The sequence below is a fragment of the Bufo gargarizans genome, chromosome 1 (genome assembly GCF_014858855.1).
Source record: "Bufo gargarizans isolate SCDJY-AF-19 chromosome 1, ASM1485885v1, whole genome shotgun sequence".
Lineage (NCBI taxonomy): Eukaryota > Metazoa > Chordata > Amphibia > Anura > Bufonidae > Bufo > Bufo gargarizans.
Genome location: NC_058080.1, coordinates 638,754,212 through 638,768,126, shown reverse-complemented (window position 1 = coordinate 638,768,126; position 13,915 = coordinate 638,754,212). Strand labels below are relative to the sequence as shown.

The following is a 13,915-nucleotide window of genomic DNA, read 5'->3' as shown; positions in this document are numbered from 1 at the left end:
AAGAGCAAACAGCAGGTGGCGCTATACCTATAGATTTCAGTGAATAACTCAGTGGGTATACAACATTTTTATTTATGTACAGTATTGGGATCCAGGTGCTGGTTTAAAAAATGTAGAATTTTTTTTTGTGGGACAACCCCTTTAAGAAGTACCACTTATCTGAATGCTTTATCTAAATTTCCAGCCATGGAAACAGGAGACACAAACAGGGACATACATGATACTGACTGACAGGATCAAAAAATGAAAAATAAATCTTCAAATGGGTCAATGGTCTTTTTCCCCAAATAAAAGGTGACAGGCTAGTGCTTTAGGGTCCCTTCTGTGGCATGAACTGGTCCCTTTATTACCCCTGGGGTTGTCTAGGCTCATGCTCCATTTTTTCATGAGACCATTATAGATCTTTTTTTTTCTTGTGTGAATTTCGCCACACTCCGTGATGTCTGAGTTTTTCGGACATATAAATGATTAATATAATACTTTTCGCCTCTTTTGAGGCGTCTTAGGCGCAGCACACTAATTGAGTGCCTTGTGCTGCCCATATATTTTGCTTTTGTTCTGGTCGATTGGTCTTGATATAATATTTCTGCCATCAGATCTCTACATACATCCCGGCGTTATGGAAGGCGGTAGCATGTGGCAATGAAAAAGTCCCGAATCTCGCAAGAAAAAGGAAAATAGGGCAGCGGCCTTGCCTGGAGTCTCAGAGGGCTTTACTGATGCTAAGTGGTGAAAATCAAAACCAGGGCGATGCGCTGCTTGATCTGCCGTAAGTAATACCTATAACATCACCATTTTTCTGCTTTGGGGGACAGCTTCTGACCTGACACATGTCTTGAACTTTGTCTGACCTTTGTTGTTGTCTGGAAATGAATCTGACTGTCAGAAAGCCTTTCTGTGTTTAACCTACAACACGTCTCGGTCGTCTCTGATGAATTGCTCCGGATGAGTCTGCAAACCTAGCGAGGGCATGCCTCCATGTTCACTTCCAGCAGCCCTGTGTCATGCTCTAAGAATGTGCCCCCGTAATGAGTAATTGCAGGCTACACGATCCTAATGTGTGCGTATAGATGTATGTATTATAGTATGTATAGGTAATTAGGTCCTGCATTCATTCCTGCCGCAAATGAGCCGTGGACAGCCATTAAGTCACAGGGCCTCTCCGAGCCAGCTAGCCATCCTATGTGACTCCACCAGCTGGCCTGTTTGCCGTAAATGTCGTTCAGATATCCCCTTAACACAGTTTAAAGGGAGTCTGTCATCTACGTTACACATATATAACTCTCATCACTGCCCTGTAGGTGATATAAACCGTTAACACATCGTACCTTTCTTTCTGTTTTCTGTGTATCTGATGTTGAAGAAACAAAGTTTGATGATATATGCTAATGACTTGCAAGTGCCCAGGGGCGTGCCCCATTGATGCCCTTCCTCATCTCATGTCTCATTGTAAAGTTGGCAGAAAGCTCAGTGTCCTTACGTCGCTGACTCGGCACACTTCACTGCCAGGCCCAGGCATGCGCCGAACACTGCCCACTGTGGGCAGCTGCGTCAATGAACTGACTGCGCATGCATGGGCCGGAAACACACGTTTGATCAAAAGTGTACACAAAGAGCTTCCATTTTTCATGTATAGTTGGTATAGTACCACTTTAATCCAGAATAATCCCTAATCCTTAGTTCTGTTGTTTACATGTGTAACGGTGTGCTGCCATACGTTTTTTGTTTGCTGCCTGCATGCTAGCTTTATGGATGTGCACCTGTGACTTCTTATGTGCTAGTCTAGATTTTCTTCTAAACTGCTTGCATGGGCACATAGCTGTGGTTCATCTGATAAAAAACACTGGGGGTCATTTATTATCCAGAAATATGCCTATATTAGGCGCATTTCTGGCACTGAATACGGCGCAAAGGTTATTTGTGCCGCAATCTGCTCCTTTTCTCCCCTCACGCCTGGTCTAAAAAACTGTGCATGACATGGGCGGGAAAGGGGACTGGCGGGTAGGCCGCTTCATTCATTATTTTCTACGCATGTTTTAGGTGTAGAAAATAGTCTACATGTAAGAGAGCTTGGAAGCTGGCTTACATTTAGAAGTGGCGCTGGATGCGCCAAAGTTATGTAGAGGCCTGCGCTTCTACATAACTCTGACGGATCCGCCGCCAGCTATAGGGGATAGTAAGATTGGTGTCTAAAATGCCGGTCTTAATAAATGATCCCCACTGTTTTTCTTTTGTTGATCTGAGGCTCCGTTATCGAGTAGGCGTCACCATTGTTCTTGGTGCACCTAAGCTCCGCTCATTTCTGTGACCAGCCCCGCTCTTGCTGCTTTGATTAACAGGGCCCAACTGTCATGGCAAGTGGGGATAAGAGGAACACCAAGTAAACAAACAGCAACAGGTAAACAGACTAGGCCCCAAAGCTAGGGAGGAGGGAATGATAACCTCCTAACAATCCCTGAGCCTCTCCCTGACTGCTGACAGTATGAGCAAGTCCTGATGGTGAACGAACACATGCGCTGGAACCTAAGCCCTGCTGACACTGTAGCAAACCCTAACTTAGGGAGAGGGGAATGAGACAGCCAGTACCTTCCACCGTGAAGGGACCAGCATCTCCCTGTGAGACCTAGCAGCAAAACACGCACAAAGGAGAAAACAGGAGGACTTAGCTTGAGATGAGCGGGAAGAAGAGGATCCACAAACAACCAGTATAGAACTCCAGAAGGAAAATATCAACCGTGAAGTCAGCAGTAATACGCAGACTTAAATAGAGCCTCTTAAACAGCTAACGAACAGAACCAGTGGAGAGGTGGGATCCTGCCCACAACAACAAACAGAAAGGAAACAAAGAAAGACCTGTCAGATAGACTCACGTGCTGCAAGTCTATCCGATCTTCTCAGAACTCTCACAGGGCAGGCAGTGACACCAACAGTGGCAAAGCTGTGAGGGAGGGGCTGGCCACAGAAAGAAGCGGAGCTTGGGTGCAACAAGAGCAATGGTGATGCTGTCATTGCACCAAAGGCTTACTTTGCATATTAAGAAAAAAGTATCATAACTCTGGAACGAATCTACAAAAGAAAAACAGCGTTAATCATGTGAACTCCAGCTGGTTAGGGAGGTCACTGGTGACAGAATCCCTGGACAATCTCTTCAGCCTTTACTAACCAGATGCATTCTGTCACGTGTTTCACATGTGGCATACCTATATATTTTTGGATCAGTAATGCAGTGAATTTTAGGACTACTGTATATCCATGGTATATAAGCACAAGTACAGCAGCGCTGGCTTCTTTTTTGTCTACTTTGAATAAACTCTTTGTAGATGACATTCTTTTTCTTCTTAGTATTTAGTCCTATAACTATAGGACCTGTGTAGTGGACTATAGTATGTAATACTTACTTCTTCATGGTTTCAGCCGCACATCTGCAGATGTGTTGGACATGTTTGCATTCTTTTCTAATTAAGATCTCCAGGCAAGACGTGTAATAGAATAAATCAGTGCTTACCCCTCAGACGGGGGGCAGGATGTAAGGTGGGGTCATAGCTTACAGGTGTGGAACTGTTCAGGAAAAAGAGTATTCTTCCCAGGATATATAACCTGTCTCCGAACCCTCCATGACCCCAAACTAATATCCATGCCTGCAGGTGTGTGCTCGTATGAGAACGATCCTAGAGACGTTTTACACAGCTTTCAGTAGTGAAGTGAATGCAGGGTCCCAGGTTATGTGTCATATGTAGAAATTTATTGTTTAACCCCGCCGGTCTACATACACCTTACCCATAACATCATGATATTCTTCACTTTTCTTTTTTCCCTTAGGCTAGGTTCACACATTAGGATATAACAACTGGTGCAGGGGATCGCCAGAATATTAGCCTATAGCGACTAATCAAATTCCAGTTCTCACTTTTCAAAGGCAGGTTAAATATAAAGACAAAGTGGAAACCTAGTTGGTTGCTACGGGAAACCGCTGCAGTTTTCTATTATCTAATTTTTTCATTGTAAACAAGATAATGTTGATAAATGTGCTTCAATCGAACAGAATTGCTGCAAAGTTAAGACGCAAAACAAGAGGGGAATCAAGTCAGATCAAAGAGCCTCAAGTTAGTAGGCAGTTCTGCAGCGGTCAGGACAGAAAAGGTATGGTATAATGTTCTAAATACTCATTTGAATAATATGTATTTGTTTTTAATACTTTTTTATTTTATTTTAATTTTATTATATACCTTTGATGGAATTTTTGTCTGATAGAGGGTATCCTCGTACTTGGATATTTCTTAATATCATTAGAGCCAAGAGCAACGTGAAGATGGACTCTGTGTCGTAAATGTTTCATTAGGTTTTTCCTGGGGGTAGTCATGCCCTGTAGACTATCCAGGGAAATGTAATATTACATGGCTGCTAATCAACCGTTGGAAGGGTTGGGTCTACTAGATCGGGCACCACTCTCAACATTATGGCTCACAGAGGGTTGGTTATCTTGAGCAGGAGATATGACTATGACCTCCTTTTGCCTCCAAAGCCTACAAGGATATGGCTTGTGAGACAACCCCTCGAATATTCTGTTTTTAACTTGATTATGTTGCTTTATGAATGCATGTTTTGTATGATGGAATCTGCCCTGTTTGTGTCTCTGTTATAGCTTGGGGTGGGTTCACATCACGTTTTACGTACCGTAGACGTTAGAGAAAAAAAAGGATACAAAAACGGAGCACACCACATTCTTGTATCCTACACAGTCTGGTAAAAAATGTATACTTTTTTTATACAATGGAACTCTATGGTGAACGGATGCTATTATAGAGCATCAGTCTGAGGCATCCGTTTAACGAAGAATCATGATGTGACCCCAGCCTAAGAGGTTGTTTTTGACTTCAATGATTTAAAAAAAGTTGCGAGCCCCCTATACACATTAGATGTTGCAGTGTGTATAGAAGAACTCATATTTAGCTTGAAAAACTGTGTCCAATAGCCTGAATGACGTTTTCGTTGTTTATTGCATCTACGTTCAATGTATGTGTGGTGCACTAAATAATGCAGCTTATATTATGTGTAAGGAAGATTACTGCTAGGATTTTAGCATTCTGGTGGCCGTAGCATTGACTCCGTCTTCACCCCTCGCTCCCATCTGACAGCAGCATTGTCCCTCATTTCACGTCTCCCTTCTGGTAGCAGCATTGTGAGACACTAGCATTGTGAGACACTCAGGAGAGAGCACTGTCCCTCTTTCCATGCTTCCCCCACTGGCAGTGCCATTTTCCCCCAAACCACCATTCTCTACTTGCAGCAACTCAACTCTTTCCCCAGTCCAACGCCTCTTAGACTGGCTGGAGCATCCCCACCACAGAGAGCAGAGACTGAATGATGCTGCGAGAGGGAGAGCTTTCCAGGCTCCTCTCTTACCTGCCATGGCTCTCTAGACTCCACGCTCTAGCTAAACTGTTCCTTGGGGGCAGGACCTGTACATGCATAGTCATGTGACCAAGATGTCACTGCATTGATAATGCTGTTTCTGCCTTGGAATTACTAATTGCTTTGTGAGATCAATTCTTACGACCCTAATATTTACCTACGTTTTTCTAATACTTTTTGCAATGTGGGCCTTTTATAAAGAAAATGTTTTAATTGTATCTAGATTTTCCACATGGGGGAGAAAATCTGTCCAAACCACATAAAGGCAATTAGACCACATTGCATCTTGTACTGATCTTTATTACAGCTGTACTCCGGAGCTGAATTCATAGTTCTGCTGGTAGTCACTAGCAACATACAACAATCTGAATTTCCTGACACATTCCTAGCATGACTACACTTTATACATTTTATATAGTGCAAATAATCAAAGTAAATAGATCTGTAAAGACCCTGAACCAGCAGATTATGCTGGAAGATTTCAGCTCTGAAGAACTGAAGATCAGTAAAAATGTGTAATTGAATGTATTGCTAGTGATATGCAACTTCTTATGTCATTCTGTGTGTAAGATGGTGTTCAAAGGTTACATTTCACTCTAAGCTCACTAAAAGCAAATCATATAGTGCTAAGTAGAGCCTACAGTGTGCTCAGGTACCAAAATGGAGTTTGGTGTTAAAATCTAACATTTTATGCCATTTGTCTTCAACGTTGGTCCTGCATCTGTGCTGCTAACAGGGCAGCCACCATCTGATTTGGTAGTATAATGCCGCCTGTCTATCTGTGTCAGGCCTAGACATTTTGTGAACAAAGGCTGTGTCTTGTTAGGCTGCAGAGATTTCACATATGGACTGTTTTACTCCAGGCACCGAGCCCAGACTGCATCACCCTTGGCTTCATTTACAACTCTATTTAAGCCCAAGTATTTTTGCTAAAAGGCACCACATTTGCCCAGAACGTTCATAAGACGGTAAAGTCAAGAGCTTTCATGGTACCAGTTGAATGTTGTGCTTACATTTAATAACATCAGTTTTAATTACATATAGAATGACACTAATAAAAGTGCAGCCGAGAAATACAGAATGATGTTCTTTTATTATTAGGGGTGTCGCTGGGAATTCACAATGATCTGAATGTTCAGAGAAAAACTAAAAATACTATATATGAATGTACTGTGTGACCTCTAATATATGATTCTGCTGCAGTGCAAAGAGTCAGATGCACATTAAAGGAGAAACGGCACCGGGAAATGAAAAGCTGTGTATATATCCAGGAGATGTCCATAGTCAAAACCATTGTCCCTCCAAAAATATTCTACATTTGCAAACCAACACTAGCAAACCAGCTTGTCAGAGATTGTCATGTACTGTATGATTTTATATTTTTACCTTAAACATGGAATAACCCCTTGAAGGCATTAAACTACATTTTAAAAAGCAGGAAACCAAGAGACTGTTTATGTGTTTCAAACCAAGACATTTCAGAACAAAATATATTTTAGTTTGAAGCATGTAAATATACGGTACCTAGTTTCAGGATGTCCTGCTTTTTTTTTTATGTTTTTTTTTTTTTTTTTGTTTTTTTTTAATGATGCCTTAATAAATTTCACTGATTTTATTTTGCCTATGGACGTCTGCTGGATACAACTTATGAATTGCCTGTTTACCTGTTGCCGTCTAGTATCTGGATCATGAGCTTGGATATTACTATACTTTATTTTTGCTTGTGATCATTTGGAACATACCTTTGTGGCCTACAAGTACCTTGTGGGTGGTCCCAAGCACAGCAAGTGCTCAGGCCCTCCGTCAACCTTGGCCCCCACCTCCCTACTGGTGTTGATTAATGGCCCCGGCATTGTCTGTACCTCGGCACAGCACTGAAATCCCATGCATGCGCCATGTTATCTCATGACTGTGCATGTGCTGTTTGCTCATTGCGGACAATGGCCTTGGTGACAATGCTGGAGTGTGAATCAGCACCAAAGGGAAGACATGATGATGGGTTTACTGAGGAGAGCCTAAGCACTTTGCCAGGCTAAGGACCACCCATGGGGCACTTTCTCAGCATTTAGACCTTTGTCAAACATCAGAAGGTCTACGTCTCCTACCTGGGACTGTTATTGGTTCAATGAGCAAATATTGGTATTGGACAAGTAAAAATTGTGGCACATCTATTTTATTTTTAAGTGAATAGAAACTTTTAGGAGATTTTTTAAATTGGTTACCTGGTTAGAAAACCCATTTTCCAATGGAATTGGGAATCTACTTCAGGACCCTTTTCTAGCAGCCCGTCTCGCTCTGGAAGTCTCTTCACATCTGTGTATTACAAATACATTCAGTTGATTTCAGTAGGAAATGTGTAACATGTTATTTCCACTGGGTAGAACAGCAGGAAAATGGAAAGCTTGCTGCCAGGATCCCCACACGTTGCAGCTGTTTGCTAAGGTGGGGGGCAGCAGCAAGTCTTGAGATCAGCTGATCATTAATGCACCCCTTCTAAAAAATAAAAAGGGGAGGGGGAATGTTTAATAGTGGCCCCATCTGAGCAGAGTGTCTCTTCAGTGCATTATATTCATTTATGGGGCACATGTCCTGTTGAAGAATATGGTATAGGTTAAAAACAATGCACAGTAATAAAAAGTGTTTACAAAGGGTTTGACAGTATGTTGAGTACATTTTAAGACTGCAATAATGTAAATTTTGGTTCAAAAGTGAAGAATGATTATCCCATGATTAAAGTAAAACAATGATAATCAGCCATCATATAGTACATGACTATCTCTTTCTAACAAAGCGAGACCCAGCCCTGTACCTCCCATAGATCCAGAGATCTCCCCAATCATTGCTCTAATTGCTCTGCTAGATTTATTTTAAACTGGCAGCTCAGGGGACGTGTCCTTTCTCAGGGGACATGGCCTTTGTCGAGGGGCATGCCCTTTCTGTGCAGCTCTCTCCCTGTAACTGTCACAGTAGATAAGACTAGTGGCAGTTGAAGGATAGAACTGAGCATGTGCGTCCATGTCAGCAATGTTACTAAGCTGGACAGAGAAATAAGGAAAAGAACAAACAGCAGGTGGCGCTATATATAGAGAATTTTTTTAATTACATGCAATTGCAAAAATATTCCGATCCAGGTGCTGGTTTAAAAAATGCTAAATAGTTTTGTGGGACAACCCCTTTAAAATAAGAAAGTGAATCATCATGCACGACTGGTTTGAGTAATTACCATTTACTATAACCCTCAGTTTGCGGTACCTTGCATTAGCTTCTATTACTGCTCTGGCAATCAGACATAGGTTAAGTGTGCATTCAGATGTCTGTATGTCTGGGTCCGCGTCCGTTCCGCAATTTTCATTTCAATGGGGCCGTAAAAGATGTGGACAGCACACCGTGCTGTACGCCTCCATAGTTCTGTTCCGCAGCCCCGCAAAAAAGATAGAACATGTCCTATTCTTGTTCGCAATCGCAGACGAGAGTAGGCATTTCTATCACAGGGCCGGCCATGTGCAGTCCACAAAATGCGGAACATACACGGACCGCAAAACACTTATGGTCATCTGAATATAGCCTTATTGGGAGGCTATGACCGCTCACTGCCTACTTTGCCGGTCCATAATAGCTATGCACTAAGGTCTCAGTCATACGGTAGATTTCTTACAGCAGTTATTGGCTGAACGCAGGAAACAACAGTAAATTCTGCCGAGCTCGTCATTTCAGCTTTCATCTTAAATGTCTAGATTTATACTGTCCCCTTTTCTGCACATTATTCGCAGTGTGTCTCTGTAGTCAAGGCGGCTTACCGAGGAGCAGCAAACCATCTGCTAAAGGATTTGAAATTGTGAATTATCCTTTACTGTGTGGAGGCACTCGTGCTTGGCCAGAGACATTCATTTGAATTAAGCTATAAATGCTGTGTAAAAGGACGACTCGTGTAATGGAGGTTCATGAATAATTTTAAGGGAAGGGCAACTGCACACTCTAAACTTTTATTGCCGCCAAACCGAGTGTTTTTTGGAGTTCACTGTTCATTTTGAGTTTTTATTGTAAGTCATAGAGGCTTTAAAAGCTAAAAGGAGGAGGATTAGGGGAGAGAATTCGGCAGCCAGGCAGGCACTGGGCTGCGGGGACTGACTGCTCACTTTACAATACATCATTGGCACTCAGTTTGGGCTGTGGGGTTTTTATGTAAAATCTCTTATCCTGACAAAATGATCATTTTAAATAAAACATCAGTATCTCTGATCGGCCACTTCCAACACCTAAATGTACCTATGCTTTTTTACGTGATAGGAGAAACGGCCATGCATAGAGCTTGCCGGAGCAACAATGTCAAGAAGCTGCACCTACAGCTCTCCCTCCCCGGAATTGACATTAATGCAAAAGGTGAGTTTTATTTCTTATTCGTCTTTTTTTTATTTTTCATGTTAAACTCGCGACCCGGTTGTGAATTTCTGTACTCTAGTGTTGAACTCAAGCTGGTAGGAGTCATTAGTTTTTTTAAAGTGTCTACCATGTGCTCAGACGAACAGTGATCCTGACAATATTGATTTTCTTCCTCCATCCTTGGTTCCTCTTATGATTGTTTAACGCAGGCAGTGCACCACAGCGTTGTTCTGTTGGCTTTTTTTTTTTTTGGTCTGTCTTCGTGATGTGGGGTGTGTACAGTGTTCTAGATGGATTCCCTTTTAATTGTTGCTGATTTATAACTCAGACAATGCAGGCTGGACGCCTTTACATGAGGCTTGTAACCATGGCAGCACAGAATGTGTCCGTGAAATTTTGCAGCGCTGCCCAGAAGTAGACTTGCTCAGTCATGTGGATGGTGTGACTCCCTTACATGATGCTCTACAAAACGGACACATTGAAATTGGCAAAATGCTTCTCCAACACGGGGGTAAGAAAACTGAAATTCTATTTGACTTGTTTTTTGTTTGTTTTTCTATGCAATATTTATTTATTATTTATATATATTTATATAAAGTAAAATGTAATTCGGTAATCCATCAAGCATGTAAAGCATGACCTGTCATACTATAGTTTTATAGAAAATGATACACACATACTCGTTAGGCTTTTTACTTGTACTGTAGAATTTGTATGGCATTTGCTTGTTTTTTTTTCTTTGGTTATATTTTTCTATATAGAAGAATATATTGTGAATGGCAAGTTGGAATGATTCAATAAGTTTATATTATAAGATTAGCGCAGCCTGTTATGTAATGAATGTTTTTGAGATGTTGTTTCACTATACTGTAATATCATTATTATTATTATTTTACCTATTATATGCCATGAGTTGAAATTTCTCATAGGTTAGAACACAACACATTTCATTGCACCATTGTAGGCTCCTGTCAGCCTTTTTGTAGGCTTCTCCTGCCCTCTAAAGGCCACTTGGTGTTTCTTTTGGAAATACTAGACCAGTGCCTGTCTGTCTCGGTCTTCGTCGTTCCTCATGAAGTGTGTTTCTCTGTCTCCTAGGTGTTTTATTTATCAGCAGCGGCAACTCAAGCCAATATATGGCTGCACTTCAATCAGTCTAAGTGATGCAGCCGCCAATATTAGATTAGACGCTGCTCCTCTCTGTAGGAAATAGCGGCGGTACGAAGTTTTTTCTGATGTGAAGAATTGGTAGGGGACGATCCTCTTGTCCTATGGGAGGAGATCTAGTTGAACTTGCATTCATCAAGTTCTTTACACGCCAGTGCTGCCTTTATGCAGACTCATCTGTGGCACTATCCCAAAATCTGGGCATTGGCCTGTCAAATAAGCTGACACCAGTGTGCAGAACTGCATTAGAAATTAGAGATTTGTGGAGTTTTCACATCATATTATTGCTGCTGTGTATTTTATGTGCAGCAGTCCAGATATTAAAATCTATTTTTGTTACAAAATGTTAATTCTGTCCGACTTTTTTATTATTTTTCTGGAAGTGTGTGCAGCTTGACTTGATGCCTCTCTGTTACACGGACAGTGTTTTACCGTTATGTTTTACTATCTAATGTTTTATAATCTTATGCATGCACAGATGTAGCAAAAGTTGACTTGACCTCACATTAAATGTACAGTGGTGGTAAATTTTAACTTTTTTTTTTTTATGGCTTTTGTAGTTTGCGTCATTTGTGTATTTAAAAGTGTTGTCCCACGAGAAATATTCTACATTTTTGAAACCAGCCCCTGGATCTGAATACTTTTATAATTGCATGTAATTAAAAATTTTCTATAGGCTCTGAGTTATTCACTGAAATCAGTATAGCGCCACCCGCTGTTTGCTCTTTTTCTTATTTCTCCGTCCTGCTGACTGAGATGGAAGCGCATGCTCAGCTCCATTCTTCAACTGCTACCAGCTGCAGAAGAAAGGACATGCCCCTGAGCTTGAAATAAACCTAGCCGTGCAATTGGAGCAGTGAATGAGGAGATCGCTGGATCCATGTGAGGTACAGGGCTATGTCTGCCATGTACTATATCATATCAGATTTTTATATTTTACATTAATCATGGGATATCCCTTTTAGGCCTCATGCACACGACCGTTCCGTTTTTTGCGGTCCACAAATTGCGGATCCGCAAAACACAGAAGCCGCCCGTGTGCCTTCCGCAATTTGCGGAACGGAACAGGCGGCCCATTGTAGAAATGCCTATTTTTGTCCGCAAAATGGACAAGAATAGGGCATGTTATATTTTTTTTGCGGGGCTATGTAACGGAGCAACGGATGCAGACAGCACACGGAGTGCTGTCCGCATCTTTTGCGGCCCCATGGAAGTGAATGGGTCCGCCCCCGAGCCGCAAAAACTGCTGCTCAGATGCGGGCCAGAACAATGGTCGTGTGCATGAGGCCTTAATGCGATAAGTTTTCAGTTAACCTTTGCTACATCTGTATGGGTGCTTAATTCTGGTTTTCATTGATTTCGTACATGGAGATTTATAGATCTCCATTGTAAGATGTCAATTGGCTGCCATTACAGCTTCTATACTGTCATCGCCCAACTCTCCTAGATTTACAAAATTTGCATAGTTGTGACTGCGATTCACAGCATGTATACCCACTTTTAGTATATTTGGTAACTGAGCAAACCATATTGTGTAGTTACGTTTTGATAAAATTGGTGTATCGATTCCATAAAGTGGTGGTTGTCTCTACCTTAACTCACAATGTCTTTTCAGGAGCAGTCATTTTGCAGAAACAGGATTCGGATGGGAAGTTTCCTCTGGATTATATCTCTTCTCCGCAGCTAAAAAATGAACTCTTTGCAGTGGTTGAAGTGGAAGAAAGTGTTGAGGATTTTCACAAAATTGCCATTCAAGCATCTGATAATCGTAAACTAGAATTTAGTGCATTCCTCCTCTTCAGAATGTTAGTCAATTTTATTTCTGTATATGGTTTGCCTTCAGATGCCGTTACTGCCAAAGCACTGTATCCCGACTCTGCTTTTTTAGCGGGTCATGCAAAAAGTACACACACTGCCTTCAGCAATTTAGTAGTGGAAACCTACCTGGAAGCTTTAGCCACAATGGATAATTTGAGTGACTTTTTACAGTCCATTCCAGATTCCCTTCTCGAGAAGCCTGGATTTAATATGCAGGTTCTACTCTCTGTCCTTCATACTCTGGCCTCCTCATCACAATTTATTAAAACATTGAAGAGAAGCAGTTATGAAATGCAGCCTACCACCAGTCAGCTCTGAATGTCTGTCACTTTTGTGATTAAAGGAACACTCTTGGAAAAGCTAATACAATGTATGATACTTCATACAGGGCTTCAGGGGGCGAAGCAGAACATGACCCCTGTCTGGTGCTCTCAAAATCTTCCTGCCATGCACTGCCTCCTCACTAAGCACTAGTGTATCAGTATTTTCTGGTGTGCTCATTTAAAGAGGTTGTGTAGTATCAGAATATTGAGGCCCTAGGACCTCTCCTCAGGATAGGTCCTCAATATCACAACGGTAGGGGTGCGACTCCCTGCACTGCCACCGCTAATCTGGACACTGTGCAAGCACTGAGTCCTCTTCAGGTTTTACCTGCACACTGTCTAGATTGTAGTGGCGGTGCAGTGTAATGGGGGGGGGGGGGGAGGGTGTATTTACACTGCACTGCCACCACAGTCTAGATGATGTACAGGTAAATATTGATGAGGACACAGCAGAAGAACCACACCCAGCTGATTGGTGGCAGTGCAGGGAGTCGTACCACTGTCAATCTGATATTGATGACCTATCCTGAGGATCAATAACCTTATGCTGCACATCCCCTTCAAGGTATCTGAACAAGCAATGTAATGTCTCCTTGCACTCACAGCATGTATATACCGACTTTTAGCATATTTGGTAAATGACCAAACCATACTTTCAGTTTTTTATACTCTTGTATTTTAAAATTGACATTCTACTTACACATACTAAAACCATAAAAGAAATGACTGCGTCTGCAGATTCCGATGTGGTTGTCTTCTAGTTTCCCTTGACTCTCCAGTGTCAAGTCTACAGAGTTCTACAGTGATACTATTAC

At 41.8% G+C, this 13,915-nt stretch overlaps 1 protein-coding gene across 2 annotated transcripts in view; it reads left to right on the top strand.

Moving 5' to 3' along the window:
• The window catches only part of SLF1 (SMC5-SMC6 complex localization factor 1), a 101,812-nt gene extending 88,366 nt beyond the window's left edge, over positions 1-13,446 (top strand). For both annotated transcript variants that reach the window (XM_044276006.1, XM_044276004.1), the window contains 5 exons: positions 597-769; positions 4,043-4,140; positions 9,700-9,792; positions 10,121-10,303; positions 12,575-13,446. In XM_044276006.1, the coding sequence (XP_044131941.1) occupies positions 597-769; positions 4,043-4,140; positions 9,700-9,792; positions 10,121-10,303; positions 12,575-13,095 (1,068 nt within the window). In that variant the 3' untranslated portion in view covers positions 13,096-13,446. The remainder of the gene's footprint in view (positions 1-596; positions 770-4,042; positions 4,141-9,699; positions 9,793-10,120; positions 10,304-12,574) is intronic.
• Positions 13,447-13,915: the final 469 nt, after the last annotated feature.